Genomic DNA, 22,903 nt, shown 5'->3' with positions numbered 1-22,903 from the left:
ATTGAAAAATGCTCATCCAAGTTGTAGGCCTCTTTGGATGGTTCCAATTCTTTGTGAAGTTGGTCAAGTTATTTGTGCTTCCGTTCATGTATGTTCTCAAAATTTGGGGCAGGTTATTGCTATCACAATTGTGTGTGCACGAGTCTGTTTGATCAACCTACTTCTTTATAGAGAGAGGATCCCAATAAAGAAGAAGAAGAAGAAGAGATGTGGAAACTTGTGAACTTTGGGGGACTCTTATTATAACACCCACCACATCTTTGGAGGACCACAAATATGTATGTAAGGAACAAATGGTTGGGATTTGTCGACACCCGCCCAAATTAAAAGTAAAAGCAAATTGATGCTGCCGTTGGGACTCATTGCAAATGTTTCTTTAGAGAGACAATAACACACGGTCCAAATTCTTCTTTTTTTATCGTAATTAGCTTGTGTCTTGGGTTCAAAACCCAATTTCTTCACCTCTCTATTATATACTTCATATATATCTCTATTTCAGCCATTGCGGAATGTAGGGGTTGAACCCATGACCACCTGGTCTCCATTGGGCAACCTTACCAACTGGGCTACATCCATCTCTCTCTCTCTCTATAGAACGGGGAAGCCATACATATCAATCGATACATGTTAGAGCCTATCCCATTGTCTGCCATTTGAACCATTGCTTCCATGTGACTTAGCTCACATGCATTTTGTGATGTGAGACAGGGCGTTGGGGCACAAGTGATGAGAGTGGTCAACTATGCACACACTTTGCCCTAAACAAGTTCGTTCGTGAGTCTTGAGTATCACACTTTGATACAAATGCTCTCTTTGCCTTTGACCATATTCGACTATGCTTTCGACACATATTTGACCAACCCCAATCCTTGCACGAATTTCTCTCACAACCACAATATTCATCAGTAAAGTTCTTCAACATCTCCAGAATTGCTACTCACTTTCACATGTATCACGTGAAATGTAAAATGTTTGGTCTCATAGAGTCATATTTGACCTTCTCTCTCTCTCGTCTTCTTCTTCTTCGACGACTCCTACTTGTGCCTTTCTCTCTCTACTGTGTTTTTCTTCTCCAGCCGCGATCGTTCGATCTCCTTGGCTTTCCTGCCGTAGCTTACGCTGATCGCAGATTATCTCAGGAAAAGCTTTGGACTGATCTTTCTCACGCGCGCGGTAGCAAAACTCTGTGCCACAGCTCACAGAAAGACTTCTCAGAATCGGGGAAAGCTTTTGATCTCCTTCGCTACACCGTATATCTCGAAATATTTCACTTAAAGAATTCCTCTCTGTATCGACCGTTTATGCCAACATAGTAGATCCCTACACAGTTAACAGAAGAACTTTGTCTCCATGATCAGGCATTTACACGCAATAGAACTATAGACGATTCAGTGATTTCAAGAAAAATATCTGAGAAATCCCTGGCTGAATCTCCGTTCCTACACAGTAGAACTATAATCAGTTCGCTGACGATCTATTCCTAATTTGACCATTTCTTCATCTCTGAATCATTGTCAACATGTTTGGACGAGTTCCTAAGAAGAGTGATAATAACAGATACTATGAAGTGTTAGGCGTTCCAAAAAGTGCCTCTGCAGATGAGCTCAAGAAAGCTTACCGGAAAGCTGCCATTAAGAATCATCCAGATAAAGGAGGTGATCCTGAGAAGGTTAGTTTTCTCGACCATTTAGCAAAACTACGCATTTCCTTCCAGGCGTTTCATTTATGCTCGTATTCATCAAGCAGATAACGTAATTTCCATGCATTTTGTGACAAACCTCTCCCGTTTAGGATTTTCTTCTCTTTTCCTGAGAAGGTGATTTATTGGCTTGTGCATCTCTTCTTGTATTCTTTTTTTTGTGATCTCATTTTGAAAAGGAAACTGCTCTGCCGTTCTTTTCCCCCCCTTGTGAAGCATTTTCTGTCATCTCTTTTTTCTGTGAAGGCATTTCTCTACGATTCAACAGTTTTGTTTTCTGTGTAGTGTCCATTTATGAGAAGTCAAGTTCTTTGCACTTCGTCAAAGCCCTTGATTTTTCGAATGGATCTCTTTTTCCAATATTATATTTCTTTTCTGTAAGAAGTTCGTTTTCCTTCTATGTGTTTCATGGATTCTTCCGGGAAGTTCAATTTTCTAGATTTTGTAAAAAGCTTTTTCTCTTGACATTTTCATTTGTTACTTTTAGCATTCTTTTGGTCATTCATTGTGAAAAAGTAAATTTTGCATATATTTCACCTTCTTATTGTACATTTTTTGTGGTGATCTTTCATAGGGAGTATCTCACTGTTATCTGTAAAAATCTCCTTCTCGAGTTCTTCATCTTTTTCCATTACATCAAGCTTTTTCTAGATGATACTTCTTTCTGAGAAGGCATTTAAAAATTTACATTTCATAAAAACTGACCATTTTTGCCTTCCCTTCATGGTTCCATACAGCTTTATCGTTTATCCATATCCTAAAAATGTTTTTCCCTTTCGCATTTTCTTTTTTGCATCTCATTGAGGGCTTTCTCAGTCATCTGTATTTGTTTTTATAGTTATGCATGTGATTTACTGCATTGTCTCTATATGCTTTTCATCAACAGTATGTTTAATCTTCTGGTCTTCCATATCCAACTTTCTCTGTTTGTCTTTGTCTTGCTACTTGGTATCTATATTTCGTGAAAACCATTTAATTTTTTGTCCTTCTCTTCCGGAATTCATTCGTAAATAATTAAGGGAACTAAACATATAGTTCTCACGCAGTGGATAGATTAGGTGTCTATGTGGTGTGTGTCTATGTGGTGTGTGTGTGTGTATGACAGAGTGAGAGAAACGAGTATTCCAAAGACAAAGTATGTATGTTAGCACTGAGAATATTCAATGAACCAACTCTTGACAATAAGGGAGAGGGTTCCTCTATATGTCAGTACCTTCACTTGTTTGCAACAACTCTCTCATTGTTATCTTCATTTAGGTAGGATATAGAATATCCTCTACATATTAGAGATAACACACATATTGGTAGTTGAGCATGATATCTGAATATCATCAAGATGTGTCTCTCTGTTTTCTGCTATGCTTGTGCTTTGGCCTTATCATTGTCCGCCTTATCAAGGTTTCTCTCTTAGTTGCTGTTATTTATTCTCTACATTTAGGAAGTCGCTCTTATTTTTAGCCTTTCCATTAAGCAGTTCACAGTGCTATATTTCTTTCTATGATCTCTTTTTCTGCTACCATATGTTTCTTGCAGTTCAAAGAGTTGGCTCAAGCATATGAAGTCTTGAGTGACCCTGAGAAGAAGGAGATTTATGATCAGTATGGTGAGGATGCTCTTAAGGAAGGAATGGGAGGAGGCAGCAGTGGTGGTCACAATCCATTTGATATCTTTGAATCCTTCTTTGGAGGTGGAGGTGCGGGTCCTTTCGGAGGTTGGTCTTTCTCTTAATTCAGGAATAAATATAAAAATGCCACCCTAGGTTATTACAATCGCTGATACACCATTCTAGCTCACTGAGTTTCCAAAAGGCCTCAATTTAATTGGGTTTTTTATAATTATGATTGCAAATCATCAACGTTTTTTCTACCAAATCATCATCTAGTTTTAATTAGCAACCAATCATCTTAAATTTTCAAAGTTGAGATTTACATTTAAAGTAAATTAGAAGCAAGTGCTTCAAATATGTTTCCTTAATCAAAGTAAATTAACTTTCGAGCTTTGAATATTATGGGAAAAATTAATTTGAGGCATTCTGGGAACTTGTCCGAATTTAGTGTCAGTTCCAAAATTTGGGTAAGCTAGAGTGAGATTTTGATCATTTCCAAAATTAGGGTCCCAAAACGTAACAGTCAGAGTCTCTGAGAAAACTAGGTGATAGCTACATTGATGTTTTTACTACATTGATGTTTTTGAATAAAAGCTGCAGTTCTGTAGCTTTTTAATGCTCATTTGCTTTATGTTATTAACTAGTAGCTGAGCTACTTTGGCAATAACTGATTCAACTGAGAGATTGATATTCTTTAAGTAGAAAAACAATGGCAATATAGATCTTTTATATAATTCCGCTTTCCCTGTTCAATATGAGGCAGTTGTGGAGCTAGTTTTGTGATAACTATTTAAAACGAATAATTGATGCATTTTTAAGTAAATAATATGAAGATGTACTATTTTTTTATTTAATTTTCCTTCATTTGTTTGAGTGGCTGATTCTTCAATGACTGATTAAACAATGCTTTTTGAATAAAAAACTAAGACAGCGCAGGTCTTTTATTTAATTTTGCTTTACCTGTCAAATAGGGGGTAGTAGCCGAGGTAGTAGAAGACAAAAGCGTGGAGACGATCTTGTGCATCCTTTAAAGGTGTCCCTCGAAGACCTATATAATGGATCGTTAAAGAAGCTATCATTATCTAGGAATGTACTCTGTTCTAAATGCAAAGGGTATGTCTATACACCTCTCCGTCCATCCTCTTATCTTTTATTGTTGTTTATTCTCTACTTCATTTTGATGTTATTGGACATAATAACCTTTGCAGAAATGGCTCTAAAAGTGGAGCTTCAATGAAATGTGCTAGTTGTCAAGGGTCTGGTGTGAAGGTTTCTGTCAGACAAATAGGGCCTGGTATGATACAGCAGATGCAACATGTATGTGCAGAGTGTAAAGGTTCAGGTACGTCTTCCTTTCAGTAAGTAGGTGTGGAGTTAACCATATCCTCTTGCTAACTTACCTCTGTTATGAATCGATATAGTGGCGTGTCTAATGCTAACTTCCATTTTTTGTATCAATGTAGGAGAAATTATCAATGAGAAAGATAAGTGTGGTCTCTGTAAAGGAGAGAAGGTCGTCCAACAAAACAAGGCTTTAGAAGTACATATAGACAAGGGTATGCAACATGGACAGAAGATCACTTTCCCTGGAGAAGCAGATGAGGCGGTAAGTAGAAAAAAATTCACACCCAGAATTTATTGAAGCCATATTTCTGTCTAACTAAAATGATTTGGAACCATGTGTTTTTGAAGTTAATTTGTATCCACAGCTAGAATCTATTTGAAACCAGTTTTTTGGTCAATATATCTTGCAGCCTGATACTGTGACGGGTGATATAGTATTTGTGGTGCAACTTAAAGAACATGCAAGGTTTAAAAGAAAGGGCGATGACCTGTTTGTAGAACATTCATTGAATCTTACAGAGGCTCTTTGTGGCTTCCAATTTGTTCTTTCCCATCTCGATAACCGACAACTATTGATTAGATCAGATCCTAGCGAGGTTGTGAAACCAGGTTTGTGACATTGACTCCAAAGAAAAGTGATTCAAATAGTACATGTAGAAGTCTAGATGTTCCTCTCATTTATTTCATGATACTAGAGAGAATGTTTTTTATTTCTCAACATTGTTTGCAGATACTCTCTTTTATGGTTTTATTTCTTTTGTGCATTACAGATCAATTTAAAGCCATCAATGACGAAGGAATGCCCATTTATCAGAGTTTTATGAAAGGCAAACTGTATATTCACTTTTCAGTGGATTTTCCAGAGTCTGGCTTTTTTTCGACAGAGCAATGTAAAGTCCTGACAACAATTCTACCTTCCGGACCAAGGTTGACAGAAATGGATCTTGATGATTGTGAAGAAACCATACTAGAAAATGTAAATATGGAGGAAGAACTGAGAAGGAAGCAACAACAATCTGCACATGAAGCTTACGAAGAAGAAGAAGAAGCAGGTGCCCCAAGAGTTCAGTGTGCACAACAGTAAAACCGTTGGAGAAAAAAGTGATTATCAAATGCTATGGATAATTAGTTCATTTTGTACTGGGCCTTTAAACCTGTCTTGCTATTAGCTAATAGCATTAACTCTTAATTTTTTTATGCTCTTGTTTGTGATGCCATAAACAAGGTTATGGTTCCACTTATACTCGTTATATTTTATTTTCCAGATAATTCAATTGGATATTTATTTATTTTTATTTTAATGCAGTGCTTCTTATCTCTTTTTATATCTCATTGCCTAGCTAATGTAAAGGCGTGGAATGATATGCTTGAGCAGGTAGTGTCTTTGTGTAGCTAAGTCATAGGTTAATGTGCTTGAGCAGGATTTTGATGTAAAAAGTAAAGAGCGAACTTCTTAGAGCAGAATTTTGTTTTCGTCAAGTTGTGCCCTAGAGTATATATAATAGTGCAAACCAAACGATTGTACATTTGCCCTTCTATTTTGTCAACCAATTCAGTGTGATGGTGGGTACTTATTATCAGTTCTGATTAGCTGAGACAGATAATCTTCTAAGTTCTAAATCTTCAGTTAAATAATACCCTGAGGACACAATGCTTCTGATTTCACATTTGAAGGATTGATTGGAGGAAAGAAAATAGTTTTCTGTGAAGAATACCTTTTTCACTCCGAATAGCTTCTGAACAAAAATGTTTATCAGGACTATCATTCTGTCTGCATGCATCAAATGGCTTAAGATCATTCTCTTTTTAAACCAAATGGCTTTTGATAAGTGTGATCAACAATACTTGAATAGAGTGTTCATGTCTTTTGCAATATGTGAATTGCAAACACAACCAGGAGGATGAGTTTTTTTAAGGAAAGAACACCCAGCATGTTTCAATTTCATTTACAATAGCCTCCCTCTTTGTCGAGGAAAATAGGGAAGACGAGATTTTGAGCCCACCAAATTCCAAATATGCACAGGACTGAGAACATCCAGCAAAGCAATGATCCTAAAAGAAGTATAGACAGTCCATAAAGGTTGGTGTCTGTACTTGAGGTCTGAAAATTCCAGGCTATCTCAGCATCACCGGAGTATTGCTTTTCGAGATTGTTGCAATGCTCTATCAAACAGTTGTATCTCATATACATAACTCCTTTTTGGAGTCAGCACTTTTGCATCAAGGTGGTTCATTTATGTATGTGGACTGAAATATGTTGTATTGGTTTGGATTCTTATGGTTCAGTTTGGCCTCCTTCAAGATACTAGCATAAGATGTTGAAATTGGTTTAAATCCTTTGTTTCATTCATGTATTGATTTCAGCTCTTGCATCACTCCTCTATATCTGAACTGAAGCAATTCCACAATCAGTTTAGATTCACATTGACCAGTTTGGCCTTCTTCATGTAACAGCACAACATTTCTTTCTTTGCCACACTAGTGAATGTGAGATACCTCCACCAATGGTACTCATAATTTTCACTTGTCGTAGATATGGAGCCAAATCACATGGTATGTAGCAACATATCTCTGCAGTCATTCGTTTCAGATAATCAATCACTTTCTTCATTCAATGTTTTCTTTGCAATCTCAACTCAGCTACTGCAGTGTTGCGCAAATTACGAAGATTGTTTCATCTCCAATCAGACATCTGAATATTCCCTTACTGATCAATATTTTCTGACTTTTTTTTATCTTAGATAAAAACTGGTGTTTGCAACTCCCAATCAAGAATATCAAATTGCTGCCTCAAGTCAAATACATCAATCATATCTAGTAATTCATTTAAATTAGCCTCCTTGCCAGCTGCAACATAAATATTTGACAGCATCACATAAGGAGCCGCATTACTAGGGTCCAACTCATATAGCATCCGAGCTATGCATTCTCCTCTATTCACATCGGAAACAAGTTTGCAAGATCCGAGCAAAGCTAAACAAGACAGAACTGTTGGCTGAAATGGCATTTTATGTACCAATATTTCAGACTCTATTAAGCATCCGGATCGTCCAAACAAGTCAATCATGCAATCCTGATGATCTACATCAAGCTCTATACCCTTATAATCATCCATACATTTAAAAAAACAACAACCTTCATCAATCAATCCAGCATGACTGCATGCAGTAAGGACACCCACAAATGTAACTTTAGTTGGTGAAAAGCCTTTTGTGTGCATTCTCTGGCAGAATTGGATAGCTTCTTTCCCCAAACCATGCTGAGCAAATGCAGTTATTACAGCATTCCATGAAATTAAATCCTGATTTGGCATTTCATTGAAGATTCCAAGTGCAGCATCTACATTACCACATTTTGCATACATAGTGACAAGGGCATTCCCCATGTTAATATCCATCTCAATTCCACTATCATCGATATAAGCGTGCATTTGCTTACCATCTGCCATTGCCATATGAGTTGTGCATGCAGCAAGACCACTTATAAAAGCAACTTTGTCTGCTTTTACATTTGCATCACGCATTTTTTCAAAGATTTGAAGTGCTTCACGGCTTCGCCCTTCTTGAGAATAAATTGTGATCATAGAAGTCCAAGTAACAACATCCCACTCTAGCATTTTGTTGAAAACATATTGAGCCTCATCTAGTCTGTTGTGCTTCCCATACATATTGATCAATGCATTTCCAATGACACGTTCGGAATCAAAACCCTTCGTGATTGTATAAGAATGCATACGCTGACCTTCCAATGGTGTTGAAAGACTCGCACATGCATCAACAATGCTTATAAAAGTGATACTGTCAGTAACCGTGCCTTCTTCTTCCATTGCAGTGAAAATGTGAATAGCTTCCTTCCCCAGGCCATGTTGTCCATAAACAGCAATCAAGGCATTCCATGTGATAACATTACGATTTGGCATTTCTTCAAATACCTTACGAGAATCCTCAATACTACCACATCTACCATACATGTCAAACAGCCCTGTTGCTACCACAATATCCTTATCAAATCCCTCTTCCATTATGTAGGCATGTAAATGCATACCTTCTCCAAAAAGCAAATGGTTGGCACATGCATCGATCATGCTTGTAAAGGTCACCCTATCAGGTCTAAAACCTTCTGATTGCATTTGATTAAACAGGTGAAATACTAATTGGCCTTGACTATCATGAACTGACACTGTTATAATGGCATTCCACGCAACTACATCTTGATTAGTCATCTTATCAAAAACATCTTGTGCATCATTCAATTTACCACATTTACCATAGAAGTTGACAAGGGCAGTTTCAAGAACCACATCACCACCACATTGAATAATTCGGGAATGAATTCTTTTACCTTCCACTATAGCTGAAGAATGAGCGCAAGCAGACAAAACACTTATAAAAGTAACCCGATTCGGTAGTATACCTTCTTCTTGCATATTTCTAAACATATGAAATGATGCTTTATCATGTCCATGTTTAGCATAAACTGATACCATCGCAGACCATGAGATTAAATCTCTTTGTTGCATTATATCAAAGATGTGGAGAGCATCTTCAATGCTACCGCATTTTCCGTACATGTTAACAAGAGCATTTCCTACCCTTGTATCCTTGAGTGCATTATTAACAAAACACATACAAGCATGAGTTTTCTTGCCAAGGTTAATGTCATTCATGTTTGCACATGCAGAGAGTAAACTTATGAACATATCCATATCCCCAAGAACTGATTCTTGAAGCATTTGATGGAAGCTTTGCAAAGCTAAGTAAGTTTGCTTTTGTCTAAGATATGTTCTGATGGTTGAATTCCACAGTCCAATTTGTGAGGAAGACGCCATGGATTGTGCTTCCCCCTTAACGAACTAATGTCCAGATGCACAATGCATACAAAAGGCAACGCGAAAACACCTGTTTTCCTCCATTCCGATGATTAATGTTGTTGTAGCAGAGCTCTTTAGTATGCAAAATTTTATTTCCTTAAATACCCTTCCTATTTGGTGATATAGACCTTAGATTTTCTACATTTGGAAAATATCAACGATACCCTTCACGTTTGGCGATACATATTGATTATATTGGTTCTATACTCCCAAGTTATTGACAATACCTCTCACACATAGTTAATTTTTCATTATAGAAAGTTCCTCCCAAAGTTACTTGCGAGAAATTTGTACTCTTCACATTGTGTGGTATATATACAAAATGGAAAATGTTGGAAAAACGTCAATTACCTCTCATATACGAGATAATATCAACACCACCCCTCTATCAGGTAGTATGTACAATAAGAACCAACAATATTCGTCATAAATATCAACAACAATTGTCACATTTGATAGTATGTACCATACGTATCGATTGTTTGCAAACAAGATATGAACAACAGTTCCGCGAAAGTATCCACAAATGTAGTTGAATATCAATAATACCTAATGCCCTTCATACAAGAGGTAAGCCTAGAATTTCCTTAAATGGAGCTACATCCTACAATATATGGACTAGTAAATGAAAACTATATTTAAAGGGTTTTTAAATGGAGAGAGTAACAAAAGTGCCCCATGAATAAGAGACCAGAATTTCAATAATGTCTCTTAAATAGACATCTATACTAGAATATAAATGATATTTAAATGATTGATGGGGAACCATAACATTCTAGTTTGCAACTATGTGTGCCCCAAGTACATTTTTTGCTTATGATAGATTGATTTCAATGACAACTTCAATGAAACAACATACCCTTGATAAAAAAAGAAAACATTTTTTTTACTTTCATAAACCCAAATAAAGCCTTAGTGGATTCAATCAAAACCTTCAGGACCATAATTAGCCAAGCGAATAACATATCTGGCTTGTTTTACATCTTCCTAACACTTGTGCAATAAGGATGGTTTTGTACATTTTGTACTATTTCTATCAAAAACAAATACATTCACTTTTCAAATCTCTTAAACAATGCCAGATATCACATCATGGACATGCGTACTATTAAGACCCCTTGACCCAAGCGTTCATGGCAAAAAAAGTCTCATGTTTGATTCTTGCATACTAATTGCTATCAAGTTTTAATAAACTTCATCTTATTTGTGTCGAGGTATGTTAAGAATTACAGGCTCCCTTATGTCCAAAGCATCAAACTTCATAGTATTTGCTTCTTGGAAAGATGATTGTCAAGTCCATTCATCTCATTTCCAAGCATAGTACGTAAAATTCGTGTTCGTCTAGTATAACATTCGTTTTCCTACGTTGGAAAACGAATGCGAATGTTATCCTAACATTCTTGTGTTTTTTTTTTGTTTTTTTCCCATTTTTTTAATGTTTTTTTTTGTTTTTTTTTTCATTTTTACGCTTATCTACCTCATAATAAATAGTTAATCCAAAAGTATGATATTTATCATTCTTTGAGGGTGTTTTTCTTTCGCGAATGATTTAACCATTCGCGAATGCGAATGCACGTATGGTACGTATGGTTCATACTATGTTTCCAAGTATTCAATATGTAATTAAAGGCCATATTACCGTAGTGACTCTCTTCATGTTTGTATGCAATCGGCACATGCTGACGAATTGGTAGTTAGGAACACGGGATGCATTCCCGCTTGAAACCATTTTTGCATGAGATTTGTGAACCATGAAACAAGCATTAAATTTACTCATAGGATCTCAAAAACTTGCCCTTCATGTTGCATGTTGCACCTCCCTTTGATTAGCCATAAAGCAAGACGTGTTTCAAAGCATCATCTAAAATTTAATCTATTTCTAATCCAAAAGAGCCATTTGTCCCCAAACGCATTATGTATGTCTAATGTAGACTCCACATGTTTGCCTTCGCACCTTCGGATGTATAAAAGTTGGAGTATTGAAATTCCAGTTGTTGATGATGTGTCATTACTCAAGACCGTGTCTGTACAAGGACTTATTCCTTAGAATAATGTCATTTTATTTTGACAGCAGAGGTTTCAATTAAGCCCTCCTTGACCTAAGACAGATGTGGATGTTCCCAGTAGATAAGACATTGAAAGAGGAGAATATAAGCTCCAAAGAATTGATTATGGCATTGGATCAACTTAAGGAAGTTATTGTCAAGTATCTCTTCAACAGTTCATGTCCATCGTGTGTATTTGTATCTTTGAGTATTAATCCTTGGAAAACTAAATACGTGAGGTCATTTGTTCCAGTCCAACATATTGTGGATCAAATTCAAGACACGATGTACTTTGTTGCAGTTGAGGCTTTTTCATTCGATATTTGAAATGCATATAGAGATATATTCATGCACCAATGGATATAGTGACTTCTACTCTGTGCGTAGAGCAAACCTTCCATTCCATTAAGATCAAATTACCCATAAATGACTTGTACTCTGTGAGTATAGGGTGCTGGACTTATAATGTGATCACTATCAAATGACATCTGTAGTGACAAGCCGAACAATGTTCTCACTTGGCTTCCATCTTAATAGTGGGCCACGTTGCCATTTGTGCCAAGCATAGGCAGGCTGAACTCCATAAATATTTTGTAATTTCATAGAATGTCAAGATAAATCATTGTCATTGTTACACATCTTCCCACATGAATGTGTTCATCATCAAAGCATATGCTGCACTATGCTCTACATTTAATTCCACTGATAATTCAAAGGCAAATCTACCAACCACAGAATGGCCTTGAGTGTGTCTACATGCACCCAACATAGTATTCCACATCACAAAGTCAGGTCCTATTTCTAGTTTTTCCAGCAATGCCACAGCCTCTCGCACCTTACCTGATCGGCTAAGTAGATCGGCCATGCAGTTATAATGTTCAATATTTGGAGATATGCCAAATTTTGAGTTCATGACCTCAAAATAGGTTTGTCCCACATTCAGAAGACCAGTATGACTGCAGACAGTTAGAATACTGATAAATGTGATCTCATCTGGCTCAATTCCTGCCCTATTCATCTCCTCTAATGACTCAAAAAGAAGCTTAACCTCTCCTTTGCGAGCATAACCCATGACTAGCGCAGTCCATGCAAAGCAATTTTTAATATGCAATGCATTAAACACATTCTCAGCATCAATCATGCTTCCAAATTTACCATACATATCAACAAGAGCTCTTCCCATGCTTCCTTCGACTTTCCCTACACCTAAGACTTGAGCATGAACCTTTTGCCCTGTTTGAATGGCTAATGACGTATTGCCACACCCCCTCACTATGCTTGAAAAGGTGACTTCATTAGGAATCAAACCTTGTTCCTGCATCTGTTGGTACAATTCAATAGCCTTCTCCAAATCTCCTTTATCTGCATAACACTCTATCAATGTGTTCCATGAAACAACATTCGGGGACACACCATTCAATAACATATGATCAAAACAGTGCAAGGTTTGTTCCATGTCCCTATTCTCGTTATATCCGGCCATCAATGCAGTCCAAGTGACTACATCTTTTCTCGATAGTGTATCAAAAACTCTTTCTGCTTCAGCTATCTGACCATACTTTGCATACATGTCCACCAATGTGTTTCCAACCTTAGGGTTTCCCTCAAATCCTTTTTGTAAGATCTCGGAATGTAATTCTTGTCCTCTTCTAATGCCATCTATATGAATACATGCTTGCAAACAACATACATATGTAACCGCGTCTGAAGACACACCCTTAATCTGCATTATTTCAAAGCACTTCAATGCATCTTCACAAAGTCCTTGGTCCACATATGATCCAATCAATGTGTTCCATGAAACCACATCCCTAGTCTGTAGTTTATTCAATATTTGCTGTGATTCTGGAATAAAATCAAGATTTCCATACATTTCCACTAAAGAGCTACAAACAAAGGCATTCTTTTCGAGTGCTAATTTGAGTATCAAACCATGTACCTCATGACCCTTGGCTATTTCTCCTATGTTACCACAAGCTCTTAAGACACAAGCATAGGTAAAGGCATCTGGAGATATGCCTCTTCGTCTCATCTCTTCCAAGCAATGAAGCACATACTCATGATGCCCACGTTCCACATATCCTGCTAGCAATGATGTCCAAGAAGCTACATCTTGCACCTGAAGCTCTATCAACACTTCCCATGCCTCTTCAAATAAACCGAATTTAGCATACATATCAACCAGACCATTGCTTATCAAAGGATCATTCTCATAACCTTTCTTAATAGCCTCGCAGTGCAACTCTTTGCCTTTGCTCACATCCAACACTTTGCTACAACCCTTCATAGAGTAAAAAAGTGTCACTTCATTGGGAGAGATGCCCTCCAGGTACATGAGTTCAATACAATTCAAAGCTTCCCGAGAGAATTCAAACTCGAGACAACTTCCTATTAATACATTCCAAGAAACAACATTACGATCTGGAAGCTCATCAAAAACCTCTTGTGCTTCTACAAAACAACCACATTTCCCATACAAATCCATCAAAGTGCTTACTACATATCTATCTATCTCAAACCCTTCCACAATGATCTCAGTATGGATTTCAAACCCTTTTTCCAAGCATTTCAATCTCGAACAAGCTTTTAGCAAGCAAAATAAGGTTGAGTTACTACTATAAGACACTTTTTCATCATCCAACATGTTTTTAAACATGGTACAAGAGGCATCAAGATCTCCCAACTGAGCAAATCCTTGTATAAGGGAGGTCCATTGCAGCTCGTTTCTCTCGTTTAGCTTATGAAACACATGGACAGCATCATGGGTGCTTCCACATTCTATGAACATAGGGATAAGAAACGTTCCAAGACGTGGTAGACATTCCATACCCTTACCACATACCTGCATATATACTCTTCTGGCGTCTGAAAGGTTACCACTGTTTCTACACTCTTGAGAAGTAAGGATGAGATCCTTCATGGAAGGAGGAGCAGAATGGCACCATGACATGCTCGCCATTGCATCAAGATGGTCATTTCTTGAGGTTAGAACCTTCCTCCTTCAATCCACGGAGGGGATACGTGGTATAGATAGCAGCCTTTGCCTTACTTATTACACTTCGATTGGATTCGAATTTCGCAGTCAAATGGTACACTTCCTGTTTGTCCGATCAGATCTATGTTTATCCCAAGAAATAGACAGCGCACTCTCCGTATCTAAATTTGGATTCACACTTGATTGTACCAATTGAGTTTGTTTGATTGTTTCGACATCTCATTTTTAGTATCGCAGGTTGGATTCACACTCCATGACTTCCAACCGCTGCATTTCTCCACTCCCATCAGATCAGTTCTCATCTCTAAATCCCAAGTTAGATTCACGCTCAATGGTCACTTTGTGCACCCATTGAGTTTCTCGAAATCAAATTGATGCCTTAACTCCATCGGGGCAAAAGTGAGACTATCAACTTCTCTCCCTAGATCTTGGAAACCTTTGGCTCCTTTTTTTTATCACCAACATTTTTTAAAGGTTCCTCAATTTCCCCCCGCAAAATATAAACATTGTGAATGTTTGAAAGGATTTAGCAATACTTTATTAGGGCTATAAATTTCACTCTAATCATTTATATATTGAGGCAAATGAGTTTCCTTGTTTCCCCCCCCCCTCTTCCTCCATGTGTACCCATTGAATTACTATATCACATGTCTCATCTCTACATTGCATGGATTGGCAAGCAATAGTTGTTGCATACTCATTGATTGCATTGGACCAGTTGTCTCATATCTCAATCACACAAGTTGGATTTCACATTCAATGACCACCATATACTCGTTGATTTTGTCTACTCAAATCTCTCGTGTTCATATCAAATGTTTGATACACACTTGATGTCCTCAACTGTTAAGCCTCTCAAGAAACCATCCAAATGGAAGCCCAACATTGGCAATCGCCCACATGCAAATGACAATCTCTTAAGGATGATTCAAAGCCCATATCAACACCCAATGATTACAAAGAAAACACTTTGACACAAATGTTGGTGGTGTAAGAGGATATGCCATATTTTTCATGGAGCATAATAGAAGAATGAAAAAAATATGGTAGCATGGCAATGGATCCTCGTAATATCAAACCTTCTTCTATGTTTTAGAATTACAAATATTGTTGATACAAGAGGATATGTCATTATTATTTGTGGTTTATACTAGAAGAATGTCAAAAGAAGGTATCTATTGAGTTATAGTATGACCAAGCCATCTTCTTAGTTTCATCATAACCATACATCGTGGATACACGAGGATATATAAATTCTATTATGTAATAAGAGCATAAAAGGATGTAAAAGCTGCATCTTTTCCATGTCCAAGTAAATTAACTTGCTAAAGATGTAAACTATTGATCACTTTTTAGTTGTATTTAAAATTGTTGGGTGTAAAAGCATTGAGAGAAAATGCATAACCATGACCATCTTAGAAATTGATTCTCTAAAGAGAAAAGTTTTCTCTATCATAAAATACAAAAAGGAATGATTGTATAAATTAAGGTAATGATGTTACAATGAGAAAACCATCCCATATAGGTAGCTAATGGAAGAAAGTTTTATGTGACCACCAGCAAATTGTTTATAGTCATGCCTTCACCAACTTGTGCCAGGTCAGGGGAGATCTTCCATTCTCCATCCACCATGAACTTGATCTGATACCTATATTTGAAAGACCATTTTTTCATCAGCATTGGAGAGGTGAAATGTAATGTTTTTGAAATACTCTTTTGGCAACATACAAAGTCTTGCAACTAAAAAACATTTAGTATTTCACATTGCAATCTTTCATCAGCCCCACAAATTCTAATTAATCTCACATCACATTATATTTGATAGTTCTTGTCAATATTTACTGCTATACCGCAATTTTCTTTTTGCACTAATTTTTCTCTTTGCAAAGAAAATTTACCCATGTCTTAAGAGTGATATTTCATTACCATCCTCCTATACTAATCTATCTAAGATCACATGATATTTTTGTTTCTGGTCAATGTCTTTAGTTTCTTGCGATTTCCCTCTCGATATTAATTCTTATCATCATTCTCAAGATGATTTCATACTATATTTCCAAAGAAGCGGCCATTAATGCACCATAATATGTTTTGCAAATAATGTCTTGGTCTTGGCTTAAAAATTAGTGAAAAGAATATGAGAGAAAGATCCAGTTACCGTCCTGGGCGTAATTTCAATGTAGTGGAAAATTTCGTAAAATAGCTAGATGCTTCTGGAGACATTGGTTGGCCTTGAGACCAACCATCGAAGGAGCCCATCACTTGCACATCCTAAAAAGAGATTGGAGAATTAAAGGTGATCAATTCACTTTTTTCCATATTCAATTAGGGAATAAACCCCAATTAAAAGAAAAAATAGATAAAATTTATCTGTCTGCTTATGCATCAAAAACCTCACTTACCTCTGCCATACCATACCAAACAAGTGGCACATCACGATAGCATACTGTATCAATATCTTCAACTTGTCGAGCCACACATTCATGCAACTCTGAAGGAAAATGAGGGTTTAAAATTTTAAGGTCGGGATATAATTTTAGAGTAGAAAATCTAGGCATTTACTAGCATTATGAAGATTTGAAAAAGAATTATTGCCTTTGAGTTTCAATGTGAAATGAGACTGAATGTATTTTCCGTTAATTTTTCTTGACCCTGGTCTAGGCCCTTCACTGGCGACTTCCTGAGCCAAGTGCAGCAGGTTCTGGAGATTTTACAGAAATAGATAGTATCAAGTTTGCCTTTTGTTTTCATCCAAACTCATCTACATGCAAAAATTATATTAAAGTTTCAGTCAAATTTCATGACAGTGTCTCGAGGAAATGTTATCAAAACCTATGAGACAGACATGATCATGGCATTGCTCAAAACATACATGACTGATGACAGTGTCCCTAGGAAATGTTACCAAAACCTATGAGACAGACATGACCATGGCATTGCTCAACATACATGACTGATGACATTGCTCATCCAAAAAGTACATTTTCAAAGTTATGCAATCATACACAAAAACCGCTTCAAAGATGGCGAATGTTCATGTGATGAACTATGCAAAATATTTTATGGAAAGTAGAATAGATCAACTCAAGTGAGGTTCACATAACTCACAATGCAATGGGTTTAGTGCAAGTAATTGTTGTGCTTGAGGAAGCATGAGAACAACAGAAATTGGTGGAACTTTCAAAAGCAGTAAACCAACAACCTCGCCATTGATTTAGATAAAAATTCACCACTGGAGAAAACCTTACGAAGAATAAAAATACAATGTCCTAATGACAATAATCAAGATGTGCCATAACACAATGCTCATTGCTGTCCTCTGACTTCATAACTAAAGTTGCTAGCAATATTGATTGAACATGTGGAATTACTATACCCATTCACCCTTCAGGTCTCACACAGTAAAAATCAGTGGGACCGGGAGGATCAGCTAAGCTTAAACCATGCTGCCCTGAGCATAGGTCAACATTAAGCATTGAGACTCATATGTATAAACCCAAAAATGTTATTGAAACAACAATGTTTGCTACAGCCATCAAGAAGTTTCCATATACTAGGATTTCTGAAGATACTAGAATCAAGAAGTAACATTTTGTGCGCAACTATATACTGTTCAATCAAGTGGTTCTACTAAGTTCTGATAAAAGCATTGCATGATTAAGATGATTATATATAGGTCATGAACATACTGTGATTTTCCATGGAGAGAAGCTTCTTCTCATGATATAAAGTAGTACTTTAATCCAACATAGCAAATAAAGATAGAGCATTGCAATTTTCTGCGTCAATGAATAAATGCATATGATGTGAAGTCAATGAAGCAGAAAAACAAATATACCTTTATTTCAGTTTCCATTGTCGCTAGTTCACTTTTACACTTCAATAATGCAGCTTCTTTCTCAAGTAGCTGAACAGGAATTCAATTGGATGAAATTAAAGAGCTAGCATAGCAGTATGGAAACCAAGAACCGTGATAATAATGGTTAAACTGGAATTGATTTTAAATTTAGCTTAAAAACCACATGATATTACACCTCAAGCATGATCATGCTGATGAGAACTAAAACGTCTTGCAAGGATAAGCATCAGCACTAGTGCTTCCAACAATCTAGTAATTAAACTACTGAAATTGGAAGGTGCAAACCTGTCGTTGTATATGCCGCCCATAAAGGTTTGCATCACTTAGACGGCGCATTAGTCTCGTGCGCATAGCACTTTCTCGCATGGCTGCCAGCTGTCATGGGCATTACAGTTTCAGCTGAGTAAACATTAGCATACTTTTCTATTTTAACTTCATGTGTTTAATCTACTGTTTACTATTTAAATGATGAGATATCCAATAAAGGAGTACCAGAAAACAAACAGAGAAAGTATCCATAACAATGTTACACATTGAAAAGGGGTGGGTCAATGGGGGTCATTCAATAAATCATGACCCAACCCTAGATGTTGGTTAATGCAAACTAGAACCTAGGCCAAAAAGAACAATACAACAAAGTTGCTTGGTCATTGGAGATACACCTGTTCACTTCCTCGGATGTCTAATAGATAACTTTTGAATCAGCTCTCATTGCAATATTTACTTTAGCAATGCAATAATACGACATGAAAGTTCATTATAACTATAATACTACAGGAAAGCTCATTGTCTTTGTATTTTGTGCACTCTTTTCAATGGCAGAATGATTTTTTACTCTATTAAAATTCTTACTCCACATCATCTCATCTATAACAATTTTACACTTTCTTTTACTCCCTCTTTTGCGGCTCTTTCTGTGTTATACCCAGCTTGATACAGGGGATTCAGTTTTGTACTTCAAGGCACATTTTCAAACTCCAATAATGCTTTTAGGAACATTTGTCTTCTCTCAGCCTTACACAACCACATATATAATAGTAAATTTCTTCATGAGCCCATTATAATAAATACTGATCGGAACTTACACTTAATTATAAATTGGCTACATTGGTGGTTACCCCTTAACCCCATGCATATGTTCAACAATATAGGATGGCCCAAGTTCTCCTCCCCACTCACATTAGTCGGTATGCAAGATAATAACATCTCTAATAAAATTAAGGGAGACTGAATGCCAACAACAACAACAAAACAAAGAGTAGAACTGCATGAATATTATATACCTCCTCTTTACTAGTTGGTTGGCCGAGATACACAGATTCATCTTGCTGTATATAAGATGAAGAACCCTCGGGAGCATTGGTTGAAGCCACTGGGACACTTGACCAGCATTTTTTACTTCTTAAGTGCCTGATAGGAAGTTGGTTTGTTCTGTCACTCACAACTTTGGAAACTGAAAACCCTACCTCTAAAGCTTGGACTTTGTTCCTCAGGGAACTGCACAAGTGTGTGTGTCTTGCCCTTAGAGCTGTGCCATCTGCCTTGGCAAACTCCATTATGTACATTCAACAGCCCACAAAATCCTATCATACATGAACCAATAAAAGCTTAAGAATTTAACAGTAAATGCATTAGTACGTATGAAATCCAAGCTATACCATAAGGAAATGCTTTCATTTTAAATAGATCATACCCATGACTATTGATTTCTCCTGCCATAAAACGCAAGCTTTACCATTGTTCATAGCTTTAGTTTATGCTTTAATCAAAAAGCTCAGGCATGAAACCACAACCTACATTGGACTTTCCCACAGAGAATACATCTTAGGGTACAACTGAACTGTTTGATATTTCATATTAGGCATGGACACCTACGCTCATGTGGTTGGAACCTTAGACCACAAAATCTCCTCCTTGAATAGAGGGAATTATTAGTGTATATGGCCCTCACCTCCTTGTGGGCCTATCTATCATGCATTATAGTCATCTGGAAGGAGAGGGGCATTCATTGTATGTATTTATGGATGTTTTTTCTTAGAAAAAGGGACTTACATTAATTGTATATAAATGCAAGACTAAATGGAAACTTTTCACCCATAATCCGTTCAAATGAAGTATTCTGCAAATAGGGAAACAAATTCAATCTTGATGTAGAATCTAATATCCATTGCCAGTTGTGAAGCCTATTTAGAAACTTCTAGACCTTTCTAGATTCCTCTGGATAAGGTTACCTTGTCCATGACATATGCATATCTATGGATCTTCATGGGAATCCTCTCCCCCTCTCAAAATTTAAAAGGGTCTTGTTTGCGTTCCCTTGATCATATAATGCTTATTTGATCTCATCCCTATTCTTCCCAGAAAAATACCTTCTTTGAAATCCCTCAATCATTATATGGAATTATTTTGTTTTTGTCCACAAAATGCCCTTTGTTCGAACTCCCTTGATCATGTTTATAATATAGAATGGTTGTTTTGGTTCTATCCACAAATTGCCTTGGTTCAAACTCCGGCATTCCCAGTCCTTTATGAGAGAAATACCTTCTTTGAACTCCCTCAATTATGGCATATAATGATCATTTTGGTTCCATCCAAAAAAAGCTCTTCGTTCAAGCTCCCTTGATTAATTATAACATAGAATAGTCATTTTGGTTCTGTGCAAGAAATGCATTGGTTCAAATACCCTTAATCATGATTCATAGCATAGAATGGTCATTTTAGCTTCATTCAAGAGATCCCCATATTCAAACTCTTAGACCATGACTCATAACATGGAATGATCACTTTGTTCCTGTCCCCATCCACAATTATAGAATAGCTATTTTGGTTCATTGAAATACTCTTTTTTGAATTGACATGGCCATAACATAGAAGGCCAATTTTGGTTGTTACTGGAACGTTATTGTTTGAGCTTGCCTAATTATTTGTCACAAAATACAATGGGCATTTTGATCTCATCCAATCTCCACATCACTCTTGTTTGGGCTCTCTTTCAATCATAAAAGAATGGTCATTTCGATCACTTCCTTGAAACGCTCTTATCTGAGCTCCCCTCCTCATATCATGAAATGGGCTTTCCACAGAAGTTTTTCTTTCACTTATCAACTAATCCTCATTCCATGCATGAAAGAATATGAAATGACAAGAAAACACCACAAAATGTACAAGCATGTAGTAGAAATTGACATATTTCCATTGTTTCGTATTCCCTTTACAACTGGAAATTTTAATATCCAACTTGTGTCCTTTTCTTGTTTATCAAACAGAGCTCCCACCATCAATGTAAGCTGATACTATGATTGCAGAACAGTTTGCAGGAAAATCTTCTTTACTAATTCGCAGAGTTTCATTTCATTAGACTCTATGTGAAAACAGAATGAATTAACAGCAATTTTATATCTTTCTATTACACTCTTTGATCCCTTTACAACCGAATTGACCCGCGCTGTTGCCAAGCATTTTAATGAATTGTGATAAAGATGTGAACGACACATATCTAATCCTTAATTCTGTTTCTACTCTTAGCTGGTAAATGAGATTGAAGAGCAAATCTCCTTCTTTAGCTGTGCTGAGCTCGTAGATGATAACAGAAAAATGATTGAAGGTAGATGCATACATAAATATGTACATATGAATGTTCAATGAGAATTTTACCTTCGTTCGATACAGAGGGGACGACACGGGGCGATTATTACGGCTGATTGATAAAGTCCCCATCCATTTCTGCGACGCTCATCTCCACCGTATTTCCACAGAGGAGAGTGCCCGAATCAGAACCACAAATTATAGTGCTGTTTGTCTATGATTCTTTCGAGTGTGTGAGCTCACACAAAAAAAAGCAATTTTAGTTATATTTTTGTGTGGAGAACTTGATTGTTGGACAATGGAGATTGGAATGAATACATACATACATACACACAGACACACATACATACATACATACTGTACACACATAACATACAATATTGTGTCAAAAAGGAAATCACGGTATTCACATTATGAAAACATGGCTACTCGCAAGGAGCTGCGGGCACTTACTCGTTGTGTCCTCGTTAAGAAAAAAGGAGGTTTGGGTTTGGGTGTTCACATAGTGCATCACCAATTACTGAGAGCTCTCTATGCTCACAAAATTGTTTGATGTAGAAGTAAGCGTTAGCTTTTCCCTTGGCATTGCTCACACAAGATTGATCCTACGTGGTACGCTACCTTGCTCGTTATATGGTACTTGAAAACCCTATGTCTATTTTGTGCCCATAAGACAAATGTAAAGCAAATTGTCTTCTTGATTTCTAAACGGAGGTTGGAGCTCTAATTAAAAAGCGTATTCTTAAAGGACATGTCTGAGATGTGAGTGGAAGGAGAGATATGTTGGGTTTGTGCTCTTGACGGTAAATTGCTTCACGACTCATATCAAGTCACTCAATACTTGTAAACCTGTTTGGCATTGGTCTTGACAATTTTACCCTTGCCTACTAGATATTTATA

At 36.8% G+C, this 22,903-nt stretch overlaps 4 protein-coding genes across 4 annotated transcripts; 1 reads left to right on the top strand and 3 right to left on the bottom strand.

The window, feature by feature from the left end:
- Nucleotides 1–1,015: 1,015 nt before the first annotated feature.
- Nucleotides 1,016–5,944, top strand: LOC147848803 (dnaJ protein homolog 2-like). Its single transcript, XM_087338097.1, has 7 exons — nucleotides 1,016–1,669; nucleotides 3,233–3,410; nucleotides 4,277–4,418; nucleotides 4,514–4,647; nucleotides 4,769–4,911; nucleotides 5,060–5,258; nucleotides 5,420–5,944. The coding sequence occupies exons 1-7, from the start codon at nucleotides 1,520–1,522 to the stop codon at nucleotides 5,731–5,733; spliced, it is 1,260 nt and encodes a 419-aa protein (XP_087194223.1). The 5' UTR covers nucleotides 1,016–1,519; the 3' UTR covers nucleotides 5,734–5,944.
- Nucleotides 5,945–6,153: 209 nt separating this feature from the next.
- On the bottom strand, nucleotides 6,154–9,578 carry LOC147848802 (pentatricopeptide repeat-containing protein At3g09040, mitochondrial-like). Its single transcript, XM_087338094.1, has one exon. It carries the CDS (start codon nucleotides 9,475–9,477, stop codon nucleotides 7,387–7,389), a length of 2,091 nt encoding a protein of 696 aa, XP_087194220.1. The 5' UTR covers nucleotides 9,478–9,578; the 3' UTR covers nucleotides 6,154–7,386.
- Nucleotides 9,579–11,654: 2,076 nt separating this feature from the next.
- LOC147848801 (pentatricopeptide repeat-containing protein At1g03540-like) lies at nucleotides 11,655–14,606 on the bottom strand. The gene has a single exon (XM_087338100.1). It carries the CDS (start codon nucleotides 14,521–14,523, stop codon nucleotides 12,196–12,198), a length of 2,328 nt encoding a protein of 775 aa, XP_087194226.1. The 5' UTR covers nucleotides 14,524–14,606; the 3' UTR covers nucleotides 11,655–12,195.
- Nucleotides 14,607–15,893: 1,287 nt separating this feature from the next.
- LOC147848800 (protein PTST, chloroplastic-like) lies at nucleotides 15,894–22,236 on the bottom strand. The gene is made up of 8 exons (XM_087338103.1): nucleotides 22,073–22,236; nucleotides 19,702–20,001; nucleotides 18,704–18,793; nucleotides 18,398–18,466; nucleotides 17,155–17,260; nucleotides 16,962–17,050; nucleotides 16,718–16,830; nucleotides 15,894–16,207 (listed from the first exon to the last, which is right to left on the bottom strand). The coding sequence occupies exons 2-8, from the start codon at nucleotides 19,981–19,983 to the stop codon at nucleotides 16,105–16,107; spliced, it is 852 nt and encodes a 283-aa protein (XP_087194229.1). The 5' UTR covers nucleotides 19,984–20,001; nucleotides 22,073–22,236; the 3' UTR covers nucleotides 15,894–16,104.
- Nucleotides 22,237–22,903: the final 667 nt, after the last annotated feature.

The sequence above is a fragment of the Azolla caroliniana genome, unplaced genomic scaffold (genome assembly GCF_043228905.1).
Source record: "Azolla caroliniana isolate FFs.n. ecotype wild unplaced genomic scaffold, voAzoCaro1.0.p SCAF_218, whole genome shotgun sequence".
Classification (NCBI taxonomy): Eukaryota; Viridiplantae; Streptophyta; class Polypodiopsida; order Salviniales; family Salviniaceae; genus Azolla; species Azolla caroliniana.
Note: the sequence above shows the minus strand (reverse complement) of the source record. Positions and strands in the feature narration are given on the sequence as shown.

Bases quoted from the DNA above. Each gene is read 5' to 3' on its own strand.
- LOC147848801 (XM_087338100.1), bottom strand. From the start codon at position 14,523: ATGGCGAGCATGTCATGGTGCCATTCTGCTCCTCCTTCCATGAAGGAT.
- LOC147848800 (XM_087338103.1), bottom strand. From the start codon at position 19,983: ATGTACATAATGGAGTTTGCCAAGGCAGATGGCACAGCTCTAAGGGCA. The intron at 18,467-18,703 runs GTTTGCACCTTC...ATTCCTGTTCAG, and splicing joins GGCGGCATATACAACGACAG to CTACTTGAGAAAGAAGCTGC. The intron at 16,208-16,717 runs GTAACTGGATCT...TTTCAAATATAG, and splicing joins TTGAAATTACGCCCAGGACG to GTATCAGATCAAGTTCATGG.
- LOC147848803 (XM_087338097.1), top strand. From the start codon at position 1,520: ATGTTTGGACGAGTTCCTAAGAAGAGTGATAATAACAGATACTATGAA. The intron at 4,419-4,513 runs GTATGTCTATAC...TAACCTTTGCAG, and splicing joins CTCTGTTCTAAATGCAAAGG to AAATGGCTCTAAAAGTGGAG. The intron at 4,912-5,059 runs GTAAGTAGAAAA...TATATCTTGCAG, and splicing joins CTGGAGAAGCAGATGAGGCG to CCTGATACTGTGACGGGTGA.
- LOC147848802 (XM_087338094.1), bottom strand. From the start codon at position 9,477: ATGGCGTCTTCCTCACAAATTGGACTGTGGAATTCAACCATCAGAACA.